This window comes from Lonchura striata, chromosome 37 (genome assembly GCF_050655825.1).
Source record: "Lonchura striata isolate lonStrDom1 chromosome 37, ASM5065582v1, whole genome shotgun sequence".
Classification (NCBI taxonomy): domain Eukaryota; kingdom Metazoa; phylum Chordata; class Aves; order Passeriformes; family Estrildidae; genus Lonchura; species Lonchura striata.
In genome coordinates this window covers 14,583,210-14,601,226 of record NC_140739.1, presented here as the reverse complement: position 1 = coordinate 14,601,226, position 18,017 = coordinate 14,583,210, and the positions used below count along the sequence as shown (strand labels likewise).

General features: G+C 60.3%; 1 protein-coding gene across 2 annotated transcripts; it reads left to right on the top strand.

The window, feature by feature from the left end:
• Positions 1-1,326: 1,326 nt before the first annotated feature.
• On the top strand, positions 1,327-17,903 carry LOC110481261 (voltage-gated potassium channel KCNC1). 2 transcript variants are annotated; one of them, XM_085565821.1, is made up of 5 exons: positions 1,328-1,970; positions 9,852-10,800; positions 14,453-14,665; positions 16,609-16,645; positions 17,646-17,747. In XM_085565821.1, exons 1-4 carry the CDS (start codon positions 1,458-1,460, stop codon positions 16,623-16,625), a joined length of 1,692 nt encoding a protein of 563 aa, XP_085421947.1. In that variant the 5' UTR covers positions 1,328-1,457; the 3' UTR covers positions 16,626-16,645; positions 17,646-17,747. The 2 variants fall into 2 exon arrangements, with proteins under 2 accessions (XP_021405453.3, XP_085421947.1); XM_021549778.3 differs by lacking the exon at positions 16,609-16,645 and having other exon boundaries at positions 1,327-1,970; positions 17,646-17,903.
• The last annotated feature ends 114 nt before the right edge of the window (positions 17,904-18,017 follow it).

The window sequence follows — 18,017 nt, the reverse complement described above, 5'->3', positions numbered from 1 at the left end:
CTGGATGTTGTTTTTTTTGGGGGAGGGGGCTCCTGGTCCTGGCTCCTCCCTTGGGTGCCCCCCGGAGGTGGAGACCCCTCCCCAGTCCCAGCACAGCCCAGAAGCCCCCAGACCCATTTGGCTTTTTGCTCCCAGTGCTCCCAGTAACGCCCAGTTCCCCCCTGCCCCCCCCGCTCTGAGGGGGCGTGGCTTCGCCGCTTAGGGGCGGGGCTCCAGTGATATGGGCGTGGCTTTCGAGAAGTGGGCGTGGCCTCTCCTCTCGGTGGGCGTGGTTTCAATAAATGTGCGGTTCCCCTCAATGTGGGCGTGGCCTCTCCTTGCAGTGGGCGTGGCTTTAATGCAAATCGGCTTTTCCCCTCACTGTGGGCGTGGCCTCTCCTCTCGGTGGGCGTGGCCTGCATAAATTTAGGGTTTTTACACGAGTGGGCGTGGCCTCCCCCACAGTGGGCGTGGCTTTAATGCAAATGGGCGTGTCCCCCTCTCCGTGGGCGTGTCCCCCTCTCCGTGGGCGTGTCCTTCTATCCGTGGGCGTGTCCCCCTCACTGTGGGCGTGTCCCCCTCCCCGTGGGCGTGTCCCCCTCTCCGTGGGTGTGTCCCCCTCTCCGTGGGCGTGTCCCATTCACTGTGGGCGTGTCCCCCTCTCCGTGGGCGTGTCCTTCTATCCGTGGGCGTGTCCCCCTCACTGTGGGCGTGTCCCCCTCACTGTGGGCGTGTCCCCCTCTCCGTGGGCGTGTCCCCCTCTCCGTGGGCGTGTCCCTCTCACTGTGGGCGTGTCCCCCTCCCCGTGGGCGTGTCCCCCTCCCCGTGGGCGTGTCCCATTCACTCTGGGCGTGTCCCCCTCTCCGTGGGTGTGTCCCCCTCTCACTGTGGGCGTTTCCCCCTCTCCGTGGGCGTGTCCCCCTCCCCGTGGGCGTGTCCCATTCACTGTGGGCGTGTCCCCCTCCCCGTGGGCGTGTCCCCCTCTCCGTGGGCGTGTCCCCCTCTCCGTGGGCGTGTCCCCCTCTCCGTGGGCGTGTCCTTCTATCCGTGGGCGTGTCCCACTCTCACTGTGGGCGTGTCCTCCCCTCCCCGTGGGCGTGTCCCATTCACTGTGGGCGTGTCCCATTCACTGTGGGCGTGTCCCATTCACTGTGGGCGTGTCCCCCTCTCACTGTGGGCGTGTCCCCCTCCCCGTGGGCGTGTCCCCCTCCCCGTGGGCGTGTCCCCCTCCCCGTGGGCGTGTCCCGCTCTCTGTGGGCGTTTCCCCCTCTCCGTGGGCGTGTCCCCCTCCCCGTGGGCGTGTCCCCCTCCCCGTGGGCGTGTCCTCCGCCGCGCCTGCGCGCTCCGCTCCCTCCCCGCCGCGCCGGGATGCGGCACCCGCCGTCCCCTCTCCCTCCCCTCGCCCCCTCCTCCTCCTCCTCCTCCTCCTCCCATCGCGACTCTCGCCCCCTCCTCCTCCTCCTGTCGCGACCCTCGCCATGGGCTGGCAAGCCGAGCGCGACAAGGTGGTGATCAACGTCGGCGGCGTCCGCCATGAGACCTACCGCAGCACCCTGCAGACGCTGCCCGGCACCCGCCTGGCCGGGCTGGCCGAGCCGGGCGCCGCCGCCCGCTTCGACTACGACGCCGGCGCGGGCGAGTTCTTCTTCGACCGGCACCCCGCCGTCTTCGCCTACGTGCTCAACTACTACCGCACCGGCAAGCTGCACTGCCCGGCCGACGTGTGCGGGCCGCTCTTCGAGGAGGAGCTCGCCTTCTGGGGCATCGACGAGACGGACGTGGAGGCTTGCTGCTGGATGAACTACCGGCAGCACCGCGACGCCGAGGAGGCCCTGGACAGCTTCGAGAGCCCCGAGGGGCCCGGCCCGCCCGAGCCCGCCGAGCCCAAGCGGCTGTGCCTGGAGGAGGGCCGGCCGGCCGGCTGGTGGCGGCGCTGGCGGCCGCGGCTCTGGGCGCTCTTCGAGGATCCCTACTCCTCGCGGATGGCCAGGGTGAGGGCAAGGGGGGATAAAAGGGTCTGCGGCGGGGTTTTGGAGAGGTTGTGGGGGGGGGTTAGGGCGATTCTGAGGGGGTTTGGGGCGTTTAAAGGGGTTTAGGGCAGCTCTGAATGGGGTCCCGGGGGATTTGGAGGGGTTTAGGGCAGCCCTGAAGGGGTTTAGGGCGATTCTGAGGGGGTTTGGGGGGTTCCAGAGGGGTTTAGGGCAGCTCTGAATGGGGTCTCGGGGGATTTGGAGGGGTTTAGGGCAGCCCTGAAGGGGTTTAGGGCGATTCTGAGGGGGTTTGGGGGGTTTAAGGGGGTTCCAGAGGGGTTTAGAGCAGCCCTGAAGGGGCTCTTCGGGGATTTAGAGGGGTTTAGGGCAGCCCTGAAGGGGTTTAGGGCGATTCTGAGGGGGTTTGGGAGGTTTAAGGGGGTTCCAGAGGGGTTTAGGGCAGCTCTGAATGGGGTCTCGGGGGATTTAGAGGGGTTTAGGGCAGCCCTGAAGGGGTCTTGGGGGATTTAAAGGGGTTTAGGGCAGATGTGAAGGGTTTAGGGCATTTCTGAGGGGGTCTTCGGGGATTTAGAGGGGTTTAGGGCAGCCCTGAAGGGGTTTAGGGCGATTCTGAGGGGGTTTGGGGTAGATCTGGAGGGGGCTTGGGGGGTTTAAAGGGGTTTAGGGCAGCCCTGAAGGGGTTTAGGGCATTTCTGAGGGGGTTTGGGGTAGATCTGGAGAGGGCTTGGGGGGTTTAAAGGGGTTTAGGGCAGCCCTGAAGGGGTTTAGGGCATTTCTGAGGGGGTTTGGGGTAGATCTGGAGAGGGCTTGGGGGGTTTAAAGGGGTTTAGGGCAGTCCTGAAGGGGTTTAGGGCATTTCTGAGGGGGTTTGGGGTAGATCTGGAGAGGGCTTGGGGGGTTTAAAGGGGTTTAGGGCAGTCCTGAAGGGGTTTAGGGCATTTCTGAGGGGGTTTGGGGTAGACCTGGAGGGGGCTTGGGGGGTTTAAAGGGGTTTAGGGCAGATCTGAAGAGGTCTTGGGGGATTTAAAGTGGTTTAGGGCAGCCTTGAAGGAGTTTAGGGCATTTCTGAGGGGGTTTGGGGTAGATCTGAGGGGGTCTCGGGGGATGTAAGGGGACTCTAGAGAGTTTTAGGGCAGCCCTGAAGGGGTCTCGGGGGATTTAAAGGTGTTTAGGGCAGATGTGAAGGGGTTTAGGGCATTTCTGAGGGGGTTTAGAGCGGCTCTAGAGGGGTTTAGGGCAATCCTGAAGGGGTTTAGGGCATTTCTGAGGGGGTTTAAGACAGATATGAAAGGGTCTCGGGGGATTTAGAGGGGTGTAGGGCAGTCCTGAAGGGGTTTACGGCATTTCTGAGAGGGTTTAGAGGGGCTCTAGAGGGGTTTAGAGCAACCCTGAAGGGGTTTAAGGTGTTTCTGAGGGGGTTTAGGGCAGATCTGAGGGGGTCTTGGGGGCTCTAGAGGGGTTTAGGGCAGCCCTGAAGGAGTTTAGGGCATTTCTGAGGGGGTTTAGGGTAGATCTGGAGTGGGCTTGGGGGATTTAAGGGGGTTCTAGAGGGGTTTAGGACAGCCCAGAAAGGGTTTAGGGCATTTCTGAGGGGGTTTAGGGCAGATACGAAGAGGTCTCGGGGGATTTAGAGGGGTTTAGGGCAGCCCTGAAGGGGCTTAAGATGTTTCTGAGGGGGTTTAGAGAGGCTCTAGACAGGTTGAGGACAGCCCTGAAGGGGTCTTGGGGGATTTAAGGGGTTTAGGGCAGCCCTGAAGGGGTTTAGGGCATTTCTGAGGGGGTTTAGGGTAGATCTGAAGGGGTCTCGGGGGATGTAAGGGGATTCTAGAGGGGTTTAGGGCAGTCCTGACAGGGTTTAGGGCAGCTCTGATGGGGTCTTGGGGGATTTAGAGGGGTTTAAGGCAGCCCTGAAGGGGCTTAAGGCGTTTCTGAGGGGATTTAGAGGGGCTCTAGAGGGGTTTAGGGTAGATCTGAAGGGGTCTTGGGAGATTTAAAGGGGTTTAGGGCAGCTCTGAATGGGTCTTGGGGGTTTAGAGGGGTTTAGAGCAGCCCTGAAGGGGTTTAGGGCGTTTCTGAGGGGGTTTACAGGTGTTTAGAGAAGTCCTGTAGGGGTCTCGGGGGCTCTAGAGGGGTTTAGGGCAGCTCTGAAGGGGTTTTGGGGGTTTAAAGGGTTCTAGAGGGGTTTAGAGCAGCCCTGAAGGGATTTAAGGCATTTCTGAGGGGGGTTGTTGGGCTTTAGAGGGGTTTAGGGCATTTTTGAGGGGGTTTGGGGTGATTTAGAGGGGTTTAGAGCATATCTGAGGGGGTTTGTGGGGCTCTAGAGGGGTTTAGAGCAGCCCTGACGGGGTTTAGAACATTTTTGAGGGGGTTTGGGGGCCTGTGAGGGGGTTTTAGAGATTCTAAATGGGTTTAGAGCATCTCTGAAGGGAGTCCTGAGGAGTTTTGAGGGATTTAAGGCGTCTCTGAGGGGGTTTAGGGGGGCTCTGAGGAGGTTTAGGAAGGTTGGGGGAGCTCCAGAGGAGTTCAGGACATCTCTGAGGGGCTGTGAGGGGATTTGGGGGAGCTCTAGGGGGGTTTTAGGGCACCTCTGAGGGGATGTGAGGGGGTTTAAGGGTGGCTGAGGGGGTTTAGGACACCTCGGAGGGGATTTAGGGGGTTTAGTAGCGCGGTGAGAGAGTTTGGGGGGCTCTGAGGGGAGATGTGAGGGGTCTGAGGGGGAATTATGGCAATTGGAATTTTTTAAGGGAATTAAAGTGAATTCTAGAGGGGTTCAGGGCATCTCTGTGAGGGTTTTGGGGGGCTCTGAGGTGGTTTGGGGGGGAATGTGAGTTTGATGGGGCTCTGAAGGGGTTTAGAGGGGCTCTGAGGGGGTTTAGAGGGGCTCTGAGGGGGTTCTGGGGGGTCCTGAGAAGGTTTAGGACGTTCTAGAGGGGATTTAAGGATGTCTGAGGGAGTTAAGGACATCCCTGAGGGAGTTTTAGGAGGATTTTAAAGTGATTTTTGGGGGTGCAGACAGGGCTGGGGGGGATGTGAGAGGATTTAGGGCATCTCTGAGGTGGTCTCGGGGGGTCTCTGAGGGGGTTTAGGGCATTTCTGAGGGGGTTAAATGGATTTTGTGGGAATCTCTCAGGTTTAAGAAGGCTCTGAGAGGGTCTTGGCGTGTTCCGAGGGGGTTTAGGGCATTTTTGGAGGAAGTTTAGGGGGTCTGTGAGGGGATTGAGGCACTTCCCAAGACTTTTAGGGGGTCTTTGAGGAGGTCTTGGGGGGCTTTGAGGGGGTCTTGGGCAGCTGGGGGGGTTTTAGGGCAGCTCTGAAGGGATTTGGGGGTCTGTGAGGGTTTTAAGGGATCTCTGAGGGGATTTTGGGGGTCTCTGAGGGGGATTTAGGGGGTCTCTGAGGGAGTTGAAGGGTCTGAGGGGGTTTAGGGACACTGTGAGGGGTTTAGAGGAGCTCTGGCCGGGTTTTGGGGGTCTCTGGGGTGTTTTAGAGAATTTTTGAGGGGGTTCGGGGGGGTTTCAGGGGGTCTTGAGGGGCTCCGAGGGGGTTTAGTGGGTCTCTGAGTGGGTTTTGGGGGGTTCTGTGAGGAGATTTGGGGGTCTTTGAGGGGTTTTGGGGGTTCTGTGAAGAGGTTTGGGGGTCTCTGAGTCGGTTTGGGGGGGGTCTGTGAGGAGATTTGGGGGTCTCCGAGTGCATTTTGAGGGTTCTACGAGGAGGTTTGGGGGTCTCTGAGTGACTTTTAGGGTCTGTGAGGAGATTGGGGGGGGGGTCTGCCAGGAGGTTTGGGGGTCTCCGAGTGGTTTTGGGGAGTTCTGTGAGGAGATTTGGGGGTCTCCGAGTGAGTTTTGGGGTCTGCCAGGAGGTTTGGGGGACTATGAGTGAGTTTTGGGGGGTCTGTGAGGAAATTTGGGGGTCTCCGAGTGGGTTTTGAGGGCTCTATGAGGAGGTTTGGGGGTCTTGAGTGGGTTTGGGGTCAGTGAGGAACTTTGGGGGTCTCTGAGTGAGTTTGGGGGGTCTGTGAGGAGGTTTGGGGGTCTCCGAGTGGGATTTGGGGTCAGTGAAGAACTTTGGGGGGTCTCTGAGGAGGTTTAGGTGGGCTCAGGGGGGCTTTGGGGGTCTTTGAGGAGGTTTAGGGGGGCTTTGGGGGTCTTTGAGGAGGTTTAGGGTGCTCAGGGGGTTTTGGGGGTCTCTGAGGAGGTTTAGGGGGCTCAGGGAGATTTGGGGGTCTCGGAGCTGATTTGGGGGGGCTTTGATGCCACTCCTGGGGGGTCTGTGAGGTGCTGGGGGTGGGGGGGGTCAGATTTATTTTGGGGGGGGGACACCGGGGACCCTGAGGGGACCCTGAGGGGACATCGGGGGTGGCTTTGAGGGGACAGCGCTGGGTGGGGGGGGGGGATGGGGACACGGGGATGGGGGGGATGGGAGGACGCGGTGGGGGTGGGGAGGGGTCCGATCCTCTCTGTGTCCCCCCCCCGGTGTCCCCTCGGTGTCCCCCCGCAGCCGCTGGCCCCGATCCTGCCGCAGCGGGGCCGGGGGGGGGAGGACCGCACTGCGGTGCCCCCTCCCCCCCCAGGCCTGGCCTACATCCCCTCCCCCCCCCGGGCCCCCTCCCCCTCCGTGTCACCCTCCCCTCCCCCACCTGGCCTAAATCGCCCCCCCCCAGCCTGGCCTAGATCCCCCCCCGTGTCCCCTGTGTCCCCCAAATCCCCCCCGCGTGTCCCCAAAATCCCCCGCGTGTCCCTCGTGTCCCCAAACCCCCCCCCCGTGTCCCCAAAATCCCCCGCGTGTCCCCAAAACCCTCCCCTGCGTGTCCCCAAAATCCCCTGCGTGTCCCTCGTGTCCCCAAACCCCCCCCGCGTGTCCCCAAAATCCCCCCCCCCACGGCCTAGATCCCCCCCGTGTCCCTCGTGTCCCCAAAATCCCCCCCCGCGTGTCCTTTGTGTCCCCCAAACCCCCCCCGCGTGTCCACAAAATCCCTCCCCGTGTCCCCAAAATCCCCCCCCGTGTCCCCGAAATCCCCCCCTGTGTCCCCAAAATCCCCCCCCGTGTCCCCCAAACCCCCACCCGTGTCCCCAAAATCCCCCCGTGTGTCCCTCGTGTCCCCCAAAATCCCCCCCCGTGTCCCCAAAATCGCCCCCCGTGTCCCCAAAATCCCCCCGTGTGTCCCTTGTGTCCCCAAAATCACCTCACCCGTGTCCCCAAAATCTCCCTGTGTCCCTCGTGTCCCCCAAACCCCCCCCCCGTGTCCCTAAAATCCCCCGTGTGTCCCTCGTGTCCCCAAAATCCACACCCGTGTCCCCAAAATCCCCCCCCGTGTCCCTCGTGTCCCCAAAACCCCCCCCGTGTCCCCAAAATCCCCCCCGCGTCTCTCGTGTCCCCCAAAATCACCTCACCCGTGTCCCCAAAATCTCCCTGTGTCCCTCGTGTCCCCCAAACCCCCCCCCCGTGTCCCTAAAATCTCCCCGTGTGTCCCTCGTGTCCCCAAAATCCACACCCGTGTCCCTAAAATCCCCCCCCGTGTCCCTCGTGTCCCCAAAATCCCCCCCCGCGTGTCCCTTGTGTCCCCCAAAACCCCACCCCCGCGTCCCCAAAATCCCCCCCCGTGTCCCCAAACCCCCCCCGCGTGTCCCCAAAATCCCCCCCTGTGTCCCCAAAATCCCCCCATGTGTCCCCCAAACCCCCACCCATGTCCCCAAAATCCCCCCAGCCTGGCCTAGATCCCCCCTGTGTCCCTCGTGTCCCCCAAACCCCCCACCTCATGTCCCTCGAGTCCCCAAAATCCCCCCTGTGTCTCTTGTGTCCCCCAAAATCACCTCACCCGTGTCCCCAAACCCCCCCGCGCGTCCCCTGTGTCCCCCAAAATCCCACCCGTGTCCCCAAAATCCCCACGCGTGTCCGTCGTGTCCCCCAAACCCCCACCCGTGTCCCCAAAATCCCCCCCCGCCTGGCCTAGATCCCCCCGTGTGTCCCTTGTGTCCCCCAAAATCACCTCACCCATGTCCCCCAAAATCCCCCCGGCGTGTCCCTTGTGTCCCCCAAAATCCCACCCGTGTCCCCCAAACCCCCACCCGTGTCCCCAAAATCCCCCCCCCATGGCCTAGATCCCCCCTCTGTGTCCCTCGTGTCCCCCCAAACCCCCCCCGCGTGTCCCCAAAATCCCCCCTCTGTGTCCCTCGTGTCCCCCCAAACCCCCCCCGCGTGTCCCCAAACTCCCCCGCGTGTCCCTCGTGTCCCCCAAATCCCACCTGTGTGTCCCCAAACTCCCCATGTGTGTCCCCAAAATCCCCCCCCGTGTCCCCAAACTCCCCCGCGTGTCCCCCAAAATCCCACCCGTGTCCCCAAAATCCCCCCAGCCTGGCCTAGATCCCCCCCGTGTCCCTCATGTCCCCCCAAACCCCCCCCATGTCCCCCAAAATTACCCCCCGTGTCCCTCGTGTCCCCCCAAACCCCCCTGTGTGTCCCCAAAATCCCCCCCGTCCCTCGTGTCCCCCAAAATCCCCCCCTGGCCTAGACCCCCCCCCACTCGTGTCCCCCAAAATGTCCCCAAATATCTCCCCCCCCCCCCCCCGCCGTGCCCTAAATATTGTCCTGCCCCCCCCCGTGTCCCCAAACCCCCCCCGTGTCCCCATGGGGACATTTTGGGGGGGTCACGGATTTGGGGGGGTCAGTGTGGATAATTTTGGGGGGTCAGTGATTTTGGGGGGTCAGTGTGGGGAATTTTGGGGGGGTCAGTGATTTGGGGGGGGTCAATCTTGGGAATTTTGGGGGGGTCAGTGATTTTGGGGGTCAGACTGGGACATTTTGGGGGGGTCACGGATTTGGGGGGTCAGTGTGGGGAATTTTGGGGGGGTCAGTGATTTGGGGGGGTCAGTCTTGGGAATTTTGGGGGTGTCAAAGATTTGGGGGATGCTCAGAACTCAAACCAATGAGCCCCCCCCATGAATATTTGGGGGTGTCAGGGATTTGGGGGGGTCAGTGTGGGGCATTTTTGGGGGGTCAATCTGGGGAATTTTGGGGTGGTCAGTGTTTTGGGGGGGTCAATCTGGGGGTTTGGGGCATTTTGGGGGTGCCAATGATTTGGGGGGGGTCAGAACTCAACTGAGCCACTACTCACGAATATTTGGGGGGGTCAGTCTTGGTAATTTTGGGGGGGTCAGTGATTTTGGGGGGTCAGTGTGGGGCATTTGGGGGGGCAGTAATTTTGGGGGGGTCAGTGTGGGGCATTTTGGGGGGGTCGGTGATTGGGGGGGGTCAGTCTGGGGAATTTTTGGGGGACAGGGATTTTGGGGGGGTCAGTGTGGATCATTTGGGGGGGTCAGTGATTTTGGGGGGTCAGACTGGGGAACTTTGGGGGGGCAGGGATTTTGGGGGGGTCAGTGTGGGGGTTCAGGACATTTTGGGGGTGTCAGTGATTTGGGGAGGTCAGAACTCAACTGAGCCCCCCCATGAATATTTGGGGGTGTCACTGATTTGGGGGTGCTCAGAACTCAAACCAACAAACCCCCCATGAATATTTGGGGGTGTCAATGTTTTTGGGGATGCTCAGAACTCAAACCAACAATCCCCCCATGAATATTTGGGGGTGTCAATGTTTTTGGGGGTGCTCAGAACTCAAACCAACAATCCCCTAATTAATATTTGGGGGTGTCAATGTTTTTGGGGGTGCTCAGAACTCAAACCAACAATCCCCTAATTAATATTTGGGGGTGTCAATGTTTTTGGGGGTGCTCAGAACTCAAACCAACAAACCCCCCATGAATATTCGGGGGTGTCACCGGTTCGGTGGGGGGGTCCAGAACCCCAAATTCCCGTTCCTCCCCTTCCGTGCCTTTTGGGGGGTCTCAGCCCCCTCCACCCTGACCTCTCCCCTCTCCCCCTCCCCAGTACGTGGCCTTCGCCTCGCTCTTCTTCATCCTCATCTCCATCACCACCTTCTGCCTGGAGACGCACGAGGCCTTCAACCGCGTCATCAACAAGACGGAGACGGTGACCACGGGCAACGAGACGGGCACGCAGGTGGCCGTGGAGGTGGAGACCGAGCCCTTCCTCACCTACGTGGAGGGGCTGTGCGTGGTGTGGTTCACCTTCGAGTTCCTCATGCGCGTCAGCTTCTGCCCGGACAAGCGCGACTTCATCAAGAGCAGCCTCAACATCATCGACTTCGTGGCCATCTTGCCCTTCTACCTGGAGGTGGGCCTGCGGGGCTTGTCCTCCAAGGCGGCCAAGGACGTGCTGGGCTTCCTGCGCGTGGTGCGCTTCGTGCGCATCCTGCGCATCTTCAAGCTGACGCGGCACTTCGTGGGGCTGCGCGTGCTGGGCCACACGCTGCGCGCCAGCACCAACGAGTTCCTGCTGCTCGTCATCTTCCTCGCCCTGGGCGTGCTCATCTTCGCCACCATGATCTACTACGCCGAGCGCATCGGCGCCGACCCCGACGACGTCACCGGCTCGCGGCACACCTACTTCAAGAACATCCCCATCGGCTTCTGGTGGGCCGTGGTCACCATGACCACGCTGGGCTACGGCGACATGTACCCCATGACGTGGTCGGGCATGCTGGTGGGCGCCCTGTGCGCGCTGGCCGGCGTGCTCACCATCGCCATGCCCGTGCCCGTCATCGTCAACAACTTCGGCATGTACTACTCGCTGGCCATGGCCAAGCAGAAGCTGCCCAAGAAGAAGAACAAACACATCCCCAGGCCGCCCCAGCCCGGCTCGCCCGGCTACGGCTCGCCGGGCGCGGGCCCCAACGCCCCCGGCAGCCCCCGCGCCGCGCGCCGCCCGCCCGCCTGCCCGCTGGCCCAGGAGGAGGTGGTGGAGATCAACCGGGCCGGTGAGCGGCCAGGCCGGCACCCTGGGGCGGGGGGTGGGCGTGGAGGGGGTTTGGGTGGGTTTTGGGGTGGGTTTGGGGGGGTTGGTGGGGTTTGGGGCGGGGTTTGGGGGAGTTGGTAGGGTTTGGGGTGGGTTTGGGGTGGGATTTGGGGGGTTTTGGGGTGGGGTTTGGGGGAGTTGGAAGGGTTTGGAGGGGGTTTGGGGTGGGATTTGGGGGGGTTTGGGGTGGGTTTAGTGGGGTTTGGGGTGGGATTTGGGGGTTTTGGGTGGGTTTGGAGGGGGTTTGGGGGGTTTGGGTGGGTTTTTGGGGGGTTGGGGTTTGGGGTGGGGTTTGGGGGAGTTGGAAGGGTTTGGGGTGGGTTTGGGGTGGGTTTGGGTGGGTTTTGGGGGGTTTGGGGTGGGTTGGAAGGGTTTGGAGGGGGTTTGGGGTGGGATTTGGGGGGGTTTGGGGTGGGTTTAGTGGGGTTTGGGGTGGGATTTGGGGGTTTTGGGTGGGTTTGGAGGGGGTTTGGGGGGTTTGGGGTGGGTTTTGGGGGGGTTGGTGGGGGTTTGGGGTGGGGTTTGGGGGAGTTGGAAGGGTTTGGGGTGGGTTTGGGGTGGGTTTGGGTGGGTTTTGGGGGGTTTGGGGTGGGTTGGAAGGGTTTGGAGGGGGTTTGGGGTGGGATTTGGGGGGGTTTGGGGTGGGTTTTGGGGGGGTTTGGGGTGGGATTTGGGGGTTTTGGGTGGGTTTGGAGGGGGTTTGGGGGGTTTGGGTGGGTTTTGGGGGGGTTGGGGTTTGGGGTGGGGTTTGGGGGAGTTGGAAGGGTTTGGGGTGGGTTTTGGGGTAGGTTTGGGGGGGTTGGTGGGGTTTGGGGGAGTTGGAAGGGTTTGGAGGGGGTTCGGGGTGGGATTTGGGGGGTTTTGGGGTGGGTTTAGTGGGGTTTGGGGTGGGATTGGGGGGCTTGGTAGGGTTTGGGGTGGGATGAGTGGGGTTTTGGGATGGGTTTTGAGGGTTTTGAGGTGGGTTTGGGGGGTTTTGGGGTGGGTTTGGAAGGGGTTTGGGGTGGGTTTTGGGGGGCTTGATGGGGTTTGGGGTGGGTTTTGGGGGGTTTGGGGTGGGTTGGAAGAGTTTGGAGGGGGTTTGGGGTGGGATTTGGGGGTTTTGGGGTGGGTTTTGATGGGGTTTGGGGTGGGATTTGGGGGGTTTGATGGGGTTTGGGGGGGTTGGTAGGGTTGCAAGGGGTTTTGGGGTGGGTTTTGGGGGGCTTGGTAGGGTTTGGGGTGGGTTTGGGGGGTTTTGGGGTGGGTTTGGGGGGGTTAAGAGGGTCTTGTTGAGTTTGGGGTGGGATTAGTGGGTTTTGGGGAGGGTTGGTAGGGTTTGGGGTGGGTTTAGTGGGCTTTAACCGGGGTTAGTTGAGTTTAGGGTGGGATTAGTGGGGTTTAACCAGGGTTAGTTGAGTTTAGGGTGGGATTAGTGGGGTTTAACCAGGGTTAGTTGAGTTTGGGGTGGGTTTAGTGGGGTTTAACCAGGGTTAATTGAGTTTAGGGTGGGATTAGTGGGGTTTAACCGGGGTTAGTTGAGTTTAGGGTGGGATTAGTGGGGTTTAACCGGGGTTAGTTGAGTTTAGGGTGGGATTAGTGGGGTTTAACCAGGGTTAGTTGAGTTTAGGGTGGGTTTAGTGGGGTTTAACCAGGGTTAGTTGAGTTTAGGGTGGGATTAGTGGGGTTTAACCGGGGTTAGTTGAGTTTGGGGTGGGATTAGTGGGGTTTAACCGGGTTTAGTTGAGTTTAGGGTGGGATTAGTGGGGTTTAGTGGGGTTTAGTGGGATTTTTTAGGGTTTGGGGGAATTTTGGGGGAATTTCGTGGGTTTTAGGGATTTTAGTGGGATTTCAGTGGGATTTGGGGAATTTTGGGGGCGTTTGGTGGATTTCAATGGATTTTGGAAGGATTTTTGGGGATTTTAGTGGCGCAGCCTGAGGTGGTTTGGGGAAATTCAGTGAATTTTGGGGGGATTTTTCTGGATTTTGGGGTAATCGGTGGAGTTTGGTGGATTCGGGGCGAATTTGGGCGAGTTTCGGGGTGTTTGGTGGATTTTGGGTGAGTTCTGCCGATTTTGGGGGAATTTTGGAAAGATTTGGCGCAGGGCTGGGGGAATAATGTGAGGGGAACGTGGTTTGGGGGAGTTTTGTGGGATTTGGGGAGTTTTGGGCGGATTATGTGGGAAAACTTTTTTTTGGGGATATTTTTGAGGTATTTTGTGTGAGCCTGCTACATTTTGGAGGATATTTTGGGATATTCGGGGAGAATTTGTAATATTTTAGGGGGAAATTTGGGGAAAATTGGGAGGAGTTTGGAGTATTTTGGGGGGAGTCTGGTGCATTTTCGGGGGAAATTTTTTGTATTTTGGGGAGAATTTAGCGCATTTTGTGGCGATATTTTGATATAACTTTGGGGTATTTTGGGAGGGAATTTTTGCATTTTGGGGGGATATTTTGGGGTAAGTTTGGTGCATTTTGGAAGATATTTGGTGCATTTTGTGGGGATATTTTGGGGAGAATTTGGTGAATTTTGTGGGGATTTTTTGGGAAGTATTTGGGATATTTTGGGGGAACTTTTTGTATTTTGGGGGAATATTTTGGGGCGAAATTTTTCCATTTTGGGGGGATATTTTTGGGAGGATTTTTTGTATTTTGGGGGGATATTTTGGGGGAATTTTTTCCATTTTGGGGGGATATTTTGGGGAGGATTTTTTGTGTTTTGGGGGGAAATTTTGGGGCAAAATTGGCACATTTTGTGGGATATTTTGATATATCTTTGGGGTGTTTTGGGGAGGATTTTTTGTATTTTGGGGGGATATTTAGGAGGGAATTTTTTCCATTTTGGGGGGATATTTTGGGGGAATTTTTTCCATTTTGGGGGGATATTTAGGAGGGAATTTTTTCCATTTTGGGGCAATATTTTGGGGAGGATGTTCTGTATTTTGGGGGGATATTTTAAGGAGGATTTTTTGTATTTTAGGGGAATATTTTGGGGGTGATTTTTTGCATTTTGGGGGGAAATTTTTCCATTTTGGGGGGATATTTTGGGGAGGATTTTTTTGTATTTTGGGGGGATATTTTAGGGCGAGTTTGGCGCATTTTGCGCTCCCACCCGCCAGGACTATCATCCCCCACCCTGGCCGGGTTCGACCCCCCCGCGGGTGCTCGGGGGGGGTTCCCGGCCCAATTTCGGGGGGATATTTTGGGGGAATTTTTTCCATTTTGGGGGGATATTTAGGAGGGAAATTTTTCCATTTTGGGGGTATTTTTAGGAGGGAATTTTTTCCATTTTGGGGCGATATTTAGGAGGGAATTTTTTCCATTTTGGGGGGATATTTAGGAGGGAATTTTTTCCATTTTGGGGGTATTTTGGGGGTGGTTTTTTGCATTTTGGGGGGAAATTTTTCCATTTTGGGGGTATTTTTAGGAGGGAATTTTTTCCATTTTGGGGCGATATTTAGGAGGGAATTTTTTCCATTTTGGGGGTGCTCGGGGGGGGTTCCCAGCCCAATTTCGGGGGGATATTTTGGGGGAATTTTTTCCATTTTGGGGCGATATTTAGGAGGGAATTTTTTCCATTTTGGGGGTGCTGGGGGGGGGTTCCCAGCCCAATTTCGGGGTCCCCAAACCTGCAGAGTCGCGGCCGAACGGCGAGGCGGGGCGGGCGGCGCTGGCGCAGGAGGACTGTCCCCCCATCGAGCAGGCGCTGAGCCCCGAGGAGCGCGGGGGGGGACCCCAAAACGCCCCCGCCGGGCCCGGGGGGGGCCGCGAGCGCTGCGGCCGCGACCGCGCCTGCTTCCTGCTGGGGCCCGACTACGCGCCCCCCCCCGAGGGAGCCCTGCGCAAAGGTGGGTGCTGGGGGCACCCCGGGGTGCCCCGACACTGGGTGGGGGGGTCACATAGCCCCCCGTATGCTGGGGGTGCTGATATCCCATCCTGGGGACCCCAAAAATGGGTGGGGGGGGTTACAGAGCCCCCCATATCCTGGGGGTGCTGATATCCCCCCCCGAGGGAGCCCTGCGCAAAGGTGGGTGCTGGGGGCACCCCGGGGTGCCCCGAGACTGGGTGGGGGGGTTACAGAGCCCCCCGTATGCTGGGGGTGCTGATATCCCATCCTGGGGACCCCAAAAATGGGTGGGGGGTTACAGAGCCCCCCGTATGCTGGGGGTGCTGATATCCCATCCTGGGGACCCCAAAAATGGGTGGGGGGTTACAGAGCCCCCCGTATGCTGGGGGTGCTGATATCCCATCCTGGGGACCCCAAAAATGGGTGGGGGGGGGTTACAGAGCCCCCCGTATGCTGGGGGTGCTGATATCCCATCCTGGGGACCCCAAAAATGGGTGGGAGGGGTTACAGAGCCCCCCGTATGCTGGGGGTGCTGATATCCCCCCACCAAGGGAGCCCTGCGCAAAGGTGGGTGCTGGGGGGACCCTCAAAATGGGGGGGGGGGGGGGTTACTGACACCCCAGGGTGCCGTGAAAATGGGTGGGGGGGTTACAGAGCCCCCCAAAACTTTCCGAGGTACCTACAGACCCCCCCCCCCCCGATATCCTGGGGGTGCTGATATCACCCCCCCGGGGCACCCCAATACTGCGTGGGGGGGTTACTGACACCCCGGGTACCCCAAAACTGTCCGGGGTGTTTACAGCCCCCCCCCATTTTCTGGGGGTCCCCAAATCCCCCTCCATGTCCCCACCTCCCCCCTCAATGTCACCCCAAATCCTGGGGGTCCCCAAATTCCCCCCCACCCCCCCCAGGGTACCCCAAAACCCCTTTGGGGGGGGTCCCCAAATTCCTCCCTCCCGCTTCCCGCGTGTCCCTCCCAGTTCCCACCTCCCCCAAACTGGGGGAACTGGGAGAACTGGGAGGGGGCGGGGCTTGCACAGCCCCCCCAAACTGGGAGAACTGGGAGAACTGGGAGGGGGCGGGGCTTGCACAGCCCCCCCAAACTGGGAGAACTGGGAGAACTGGGAGGGGGCGGGGCTTGCACAGACCCCCCGGCGCTGGGGGGCTCTGGGTGCCCCTTGCACACGCGCGTGCAAGGGGCGGGGCTGGCTGGGGGCTCCGCCCATTTGGGGGTCCCTCTCCCCATTTTGGGGTCCCTGTCCCCATTTAGGGGGTCCCTGTCCCCATTTAGGGGTCTCTGTGTCCATTAAGGGGTCCCTGTCCCCATCAGGGGGTCCCCGGGGTGACCCCTCCCCTCTCCCTTCTGTCCCCATTTAGGGGGTCCCTGTCCCCATCAGGGGGTCCCTGTCCCTAGGGGGTCCCTGTCCCCATTTAGGGGGTCCCTGTCCCCATTTAGGGGGTCCCGTTTGGGGGTCCCTGTCCCCATCAGGGGGTCCCTGTCCCTAGGGGGTCTCTGTCCCCATTTAGGGGGTCCCTGTCCCCATCAGGGGGTCCCTGTCCCTAGGGGGTCCCTGTCCCCATTTAGGGGGTCCCTGTCCCCATTTGGGGGTCCCTGCCCCACCAGGGGGTCCCCGGGGTGACCTCTCCCCTCTCCCTTCTGTCCCCATTTGGGGGTCTCTGTCCCCATTTAGGGGGTCCCTGTCCCCATCAGGGGGTCTCTCCCCATTTAGGGGGTCCCTGTCCCCATCAGGGGGTCCCGTTTGGGGGTCCCTGCCCCACCAGGGGGTCCCCGGGGTGACCCCTCCCCTCTCCCTTCTGTCCCCATTTGGGGGTCTCTGTCCCCATTTAGGGGGTCCCTGTCCCCATCAGGGGGTCCCGTTTGGGGGTCCCTGCCCCACCAGGGGGTCCCCGGGGTGACCCCTCCCCTCTCCCTTCTGTCCCCAGCGCTCGTCACCGCCTGAGAGCCCCGACGGCGCCGCAGGTCAGCCGCCAGGGGGCGCCCTCACCCTGGCCCCGCCCCCCGCGCTTGGCCCCGCCCCCTCCCGGGGCTGGCCCCGCCCCTCGCACCGCTGCGCATGCGCAATTCCCGCTCCCCCCCCCCCCCCCGCACCGCGACGCTGCTTGACCGGGGAATGGGGGGGGAGGGGCGGCAGAGGGGACCCCCCCCCAAAATATCCGGGAACCCCCCCGAAAATACCCGGGAACCCTAAAAATATCTGGGAACCCCCCCAAAAATACCCGGGAACCCCAAAAATACATGGGAACCCCAAAAATATCTGGGAACCCCCCCCAAAAAATACCTGGGAATTGCCTCAAAAGTACCCGGGAATATCGAAAATAACCGGGAACTCCCAAAACCACATCTAGGAACCCCCAAAAATGCACCTGGGAACCCCCCCAAAAAATTTGGGAACTCCAAAAATATCCGGGAACCCCAAAAACCCACACCTGGGAACCCCCAAAAAGTCACCTGGGAACCCCAAAAAACACCTGGGGACCCTCCCGGCATTTGTGGGGTGCCTGCTCCTCCCCCCCCTCCTCAATACCCCCTGGGGGGTCCCCAAATTTTGGGGAGGCACCCCCAGCTCCTGGGGGGTGACCCCACATTTGCAGGGGGGTCCCCTCTTCCCCCATAATGGGGTCCCCCAAATTTTGGGGATCCTCAAACTTTTGGGGGTGTCCCAAATCTTTGGGGGGTCCCCATTTCCTGAGGGGGGGTCCCTAAATCCCGGGGGGAATCCTCAACCACTTGGGGGGGCTGGGGGGGTTTTGGGGGGACCCCAAATTTTGTTTTAAAGGGAGAGGGAGGGGGAAGGGTGGGATCGCATTTTTGGGGGGAGATTTTCCCCATTTTTGGGGGGATGGGATATTTGGGAAATGCAAGGGAGGGGGGGGCTGAGGGGATTTTGGGGGTTCACCGGTGGTTTTTTTTTTTGGGGTACTGACCCCCCCTCTCCCCCATTTGTGTCTCCCCAAAAAAGGCTACGAGAAGTCGCGGAGCCTCAACAGCATCACGGGGGTGCGGGTGGCCCCCGCCGCGCCCCCCTTCAGCTCCCCCAGCCCCCCCCGGCGCCCCCGCTCCCCCATCCCCTCCATCCTCTGAGGGGGAGGGGGGGCACCCCCTTTTCCTACCTCCCCACCCCCCCCAAAATCCCAAAATCCCAGAGTGGGATTTGGGGCAAAAAACCGGGAAAAAAACTCATCAGTGGCAACGGGGGGAGGGGGCACCCCGGCATGGGGGGGGTGATTTTGGGGACACCCCACCCCCCCCTTCCCTAAAAGGGATTGGAGCCCCCCTAAAAAGGAGGGGTGCCCCCCTAAGAGACTGTGAAAGGGGGTGACGAGGGGACCCC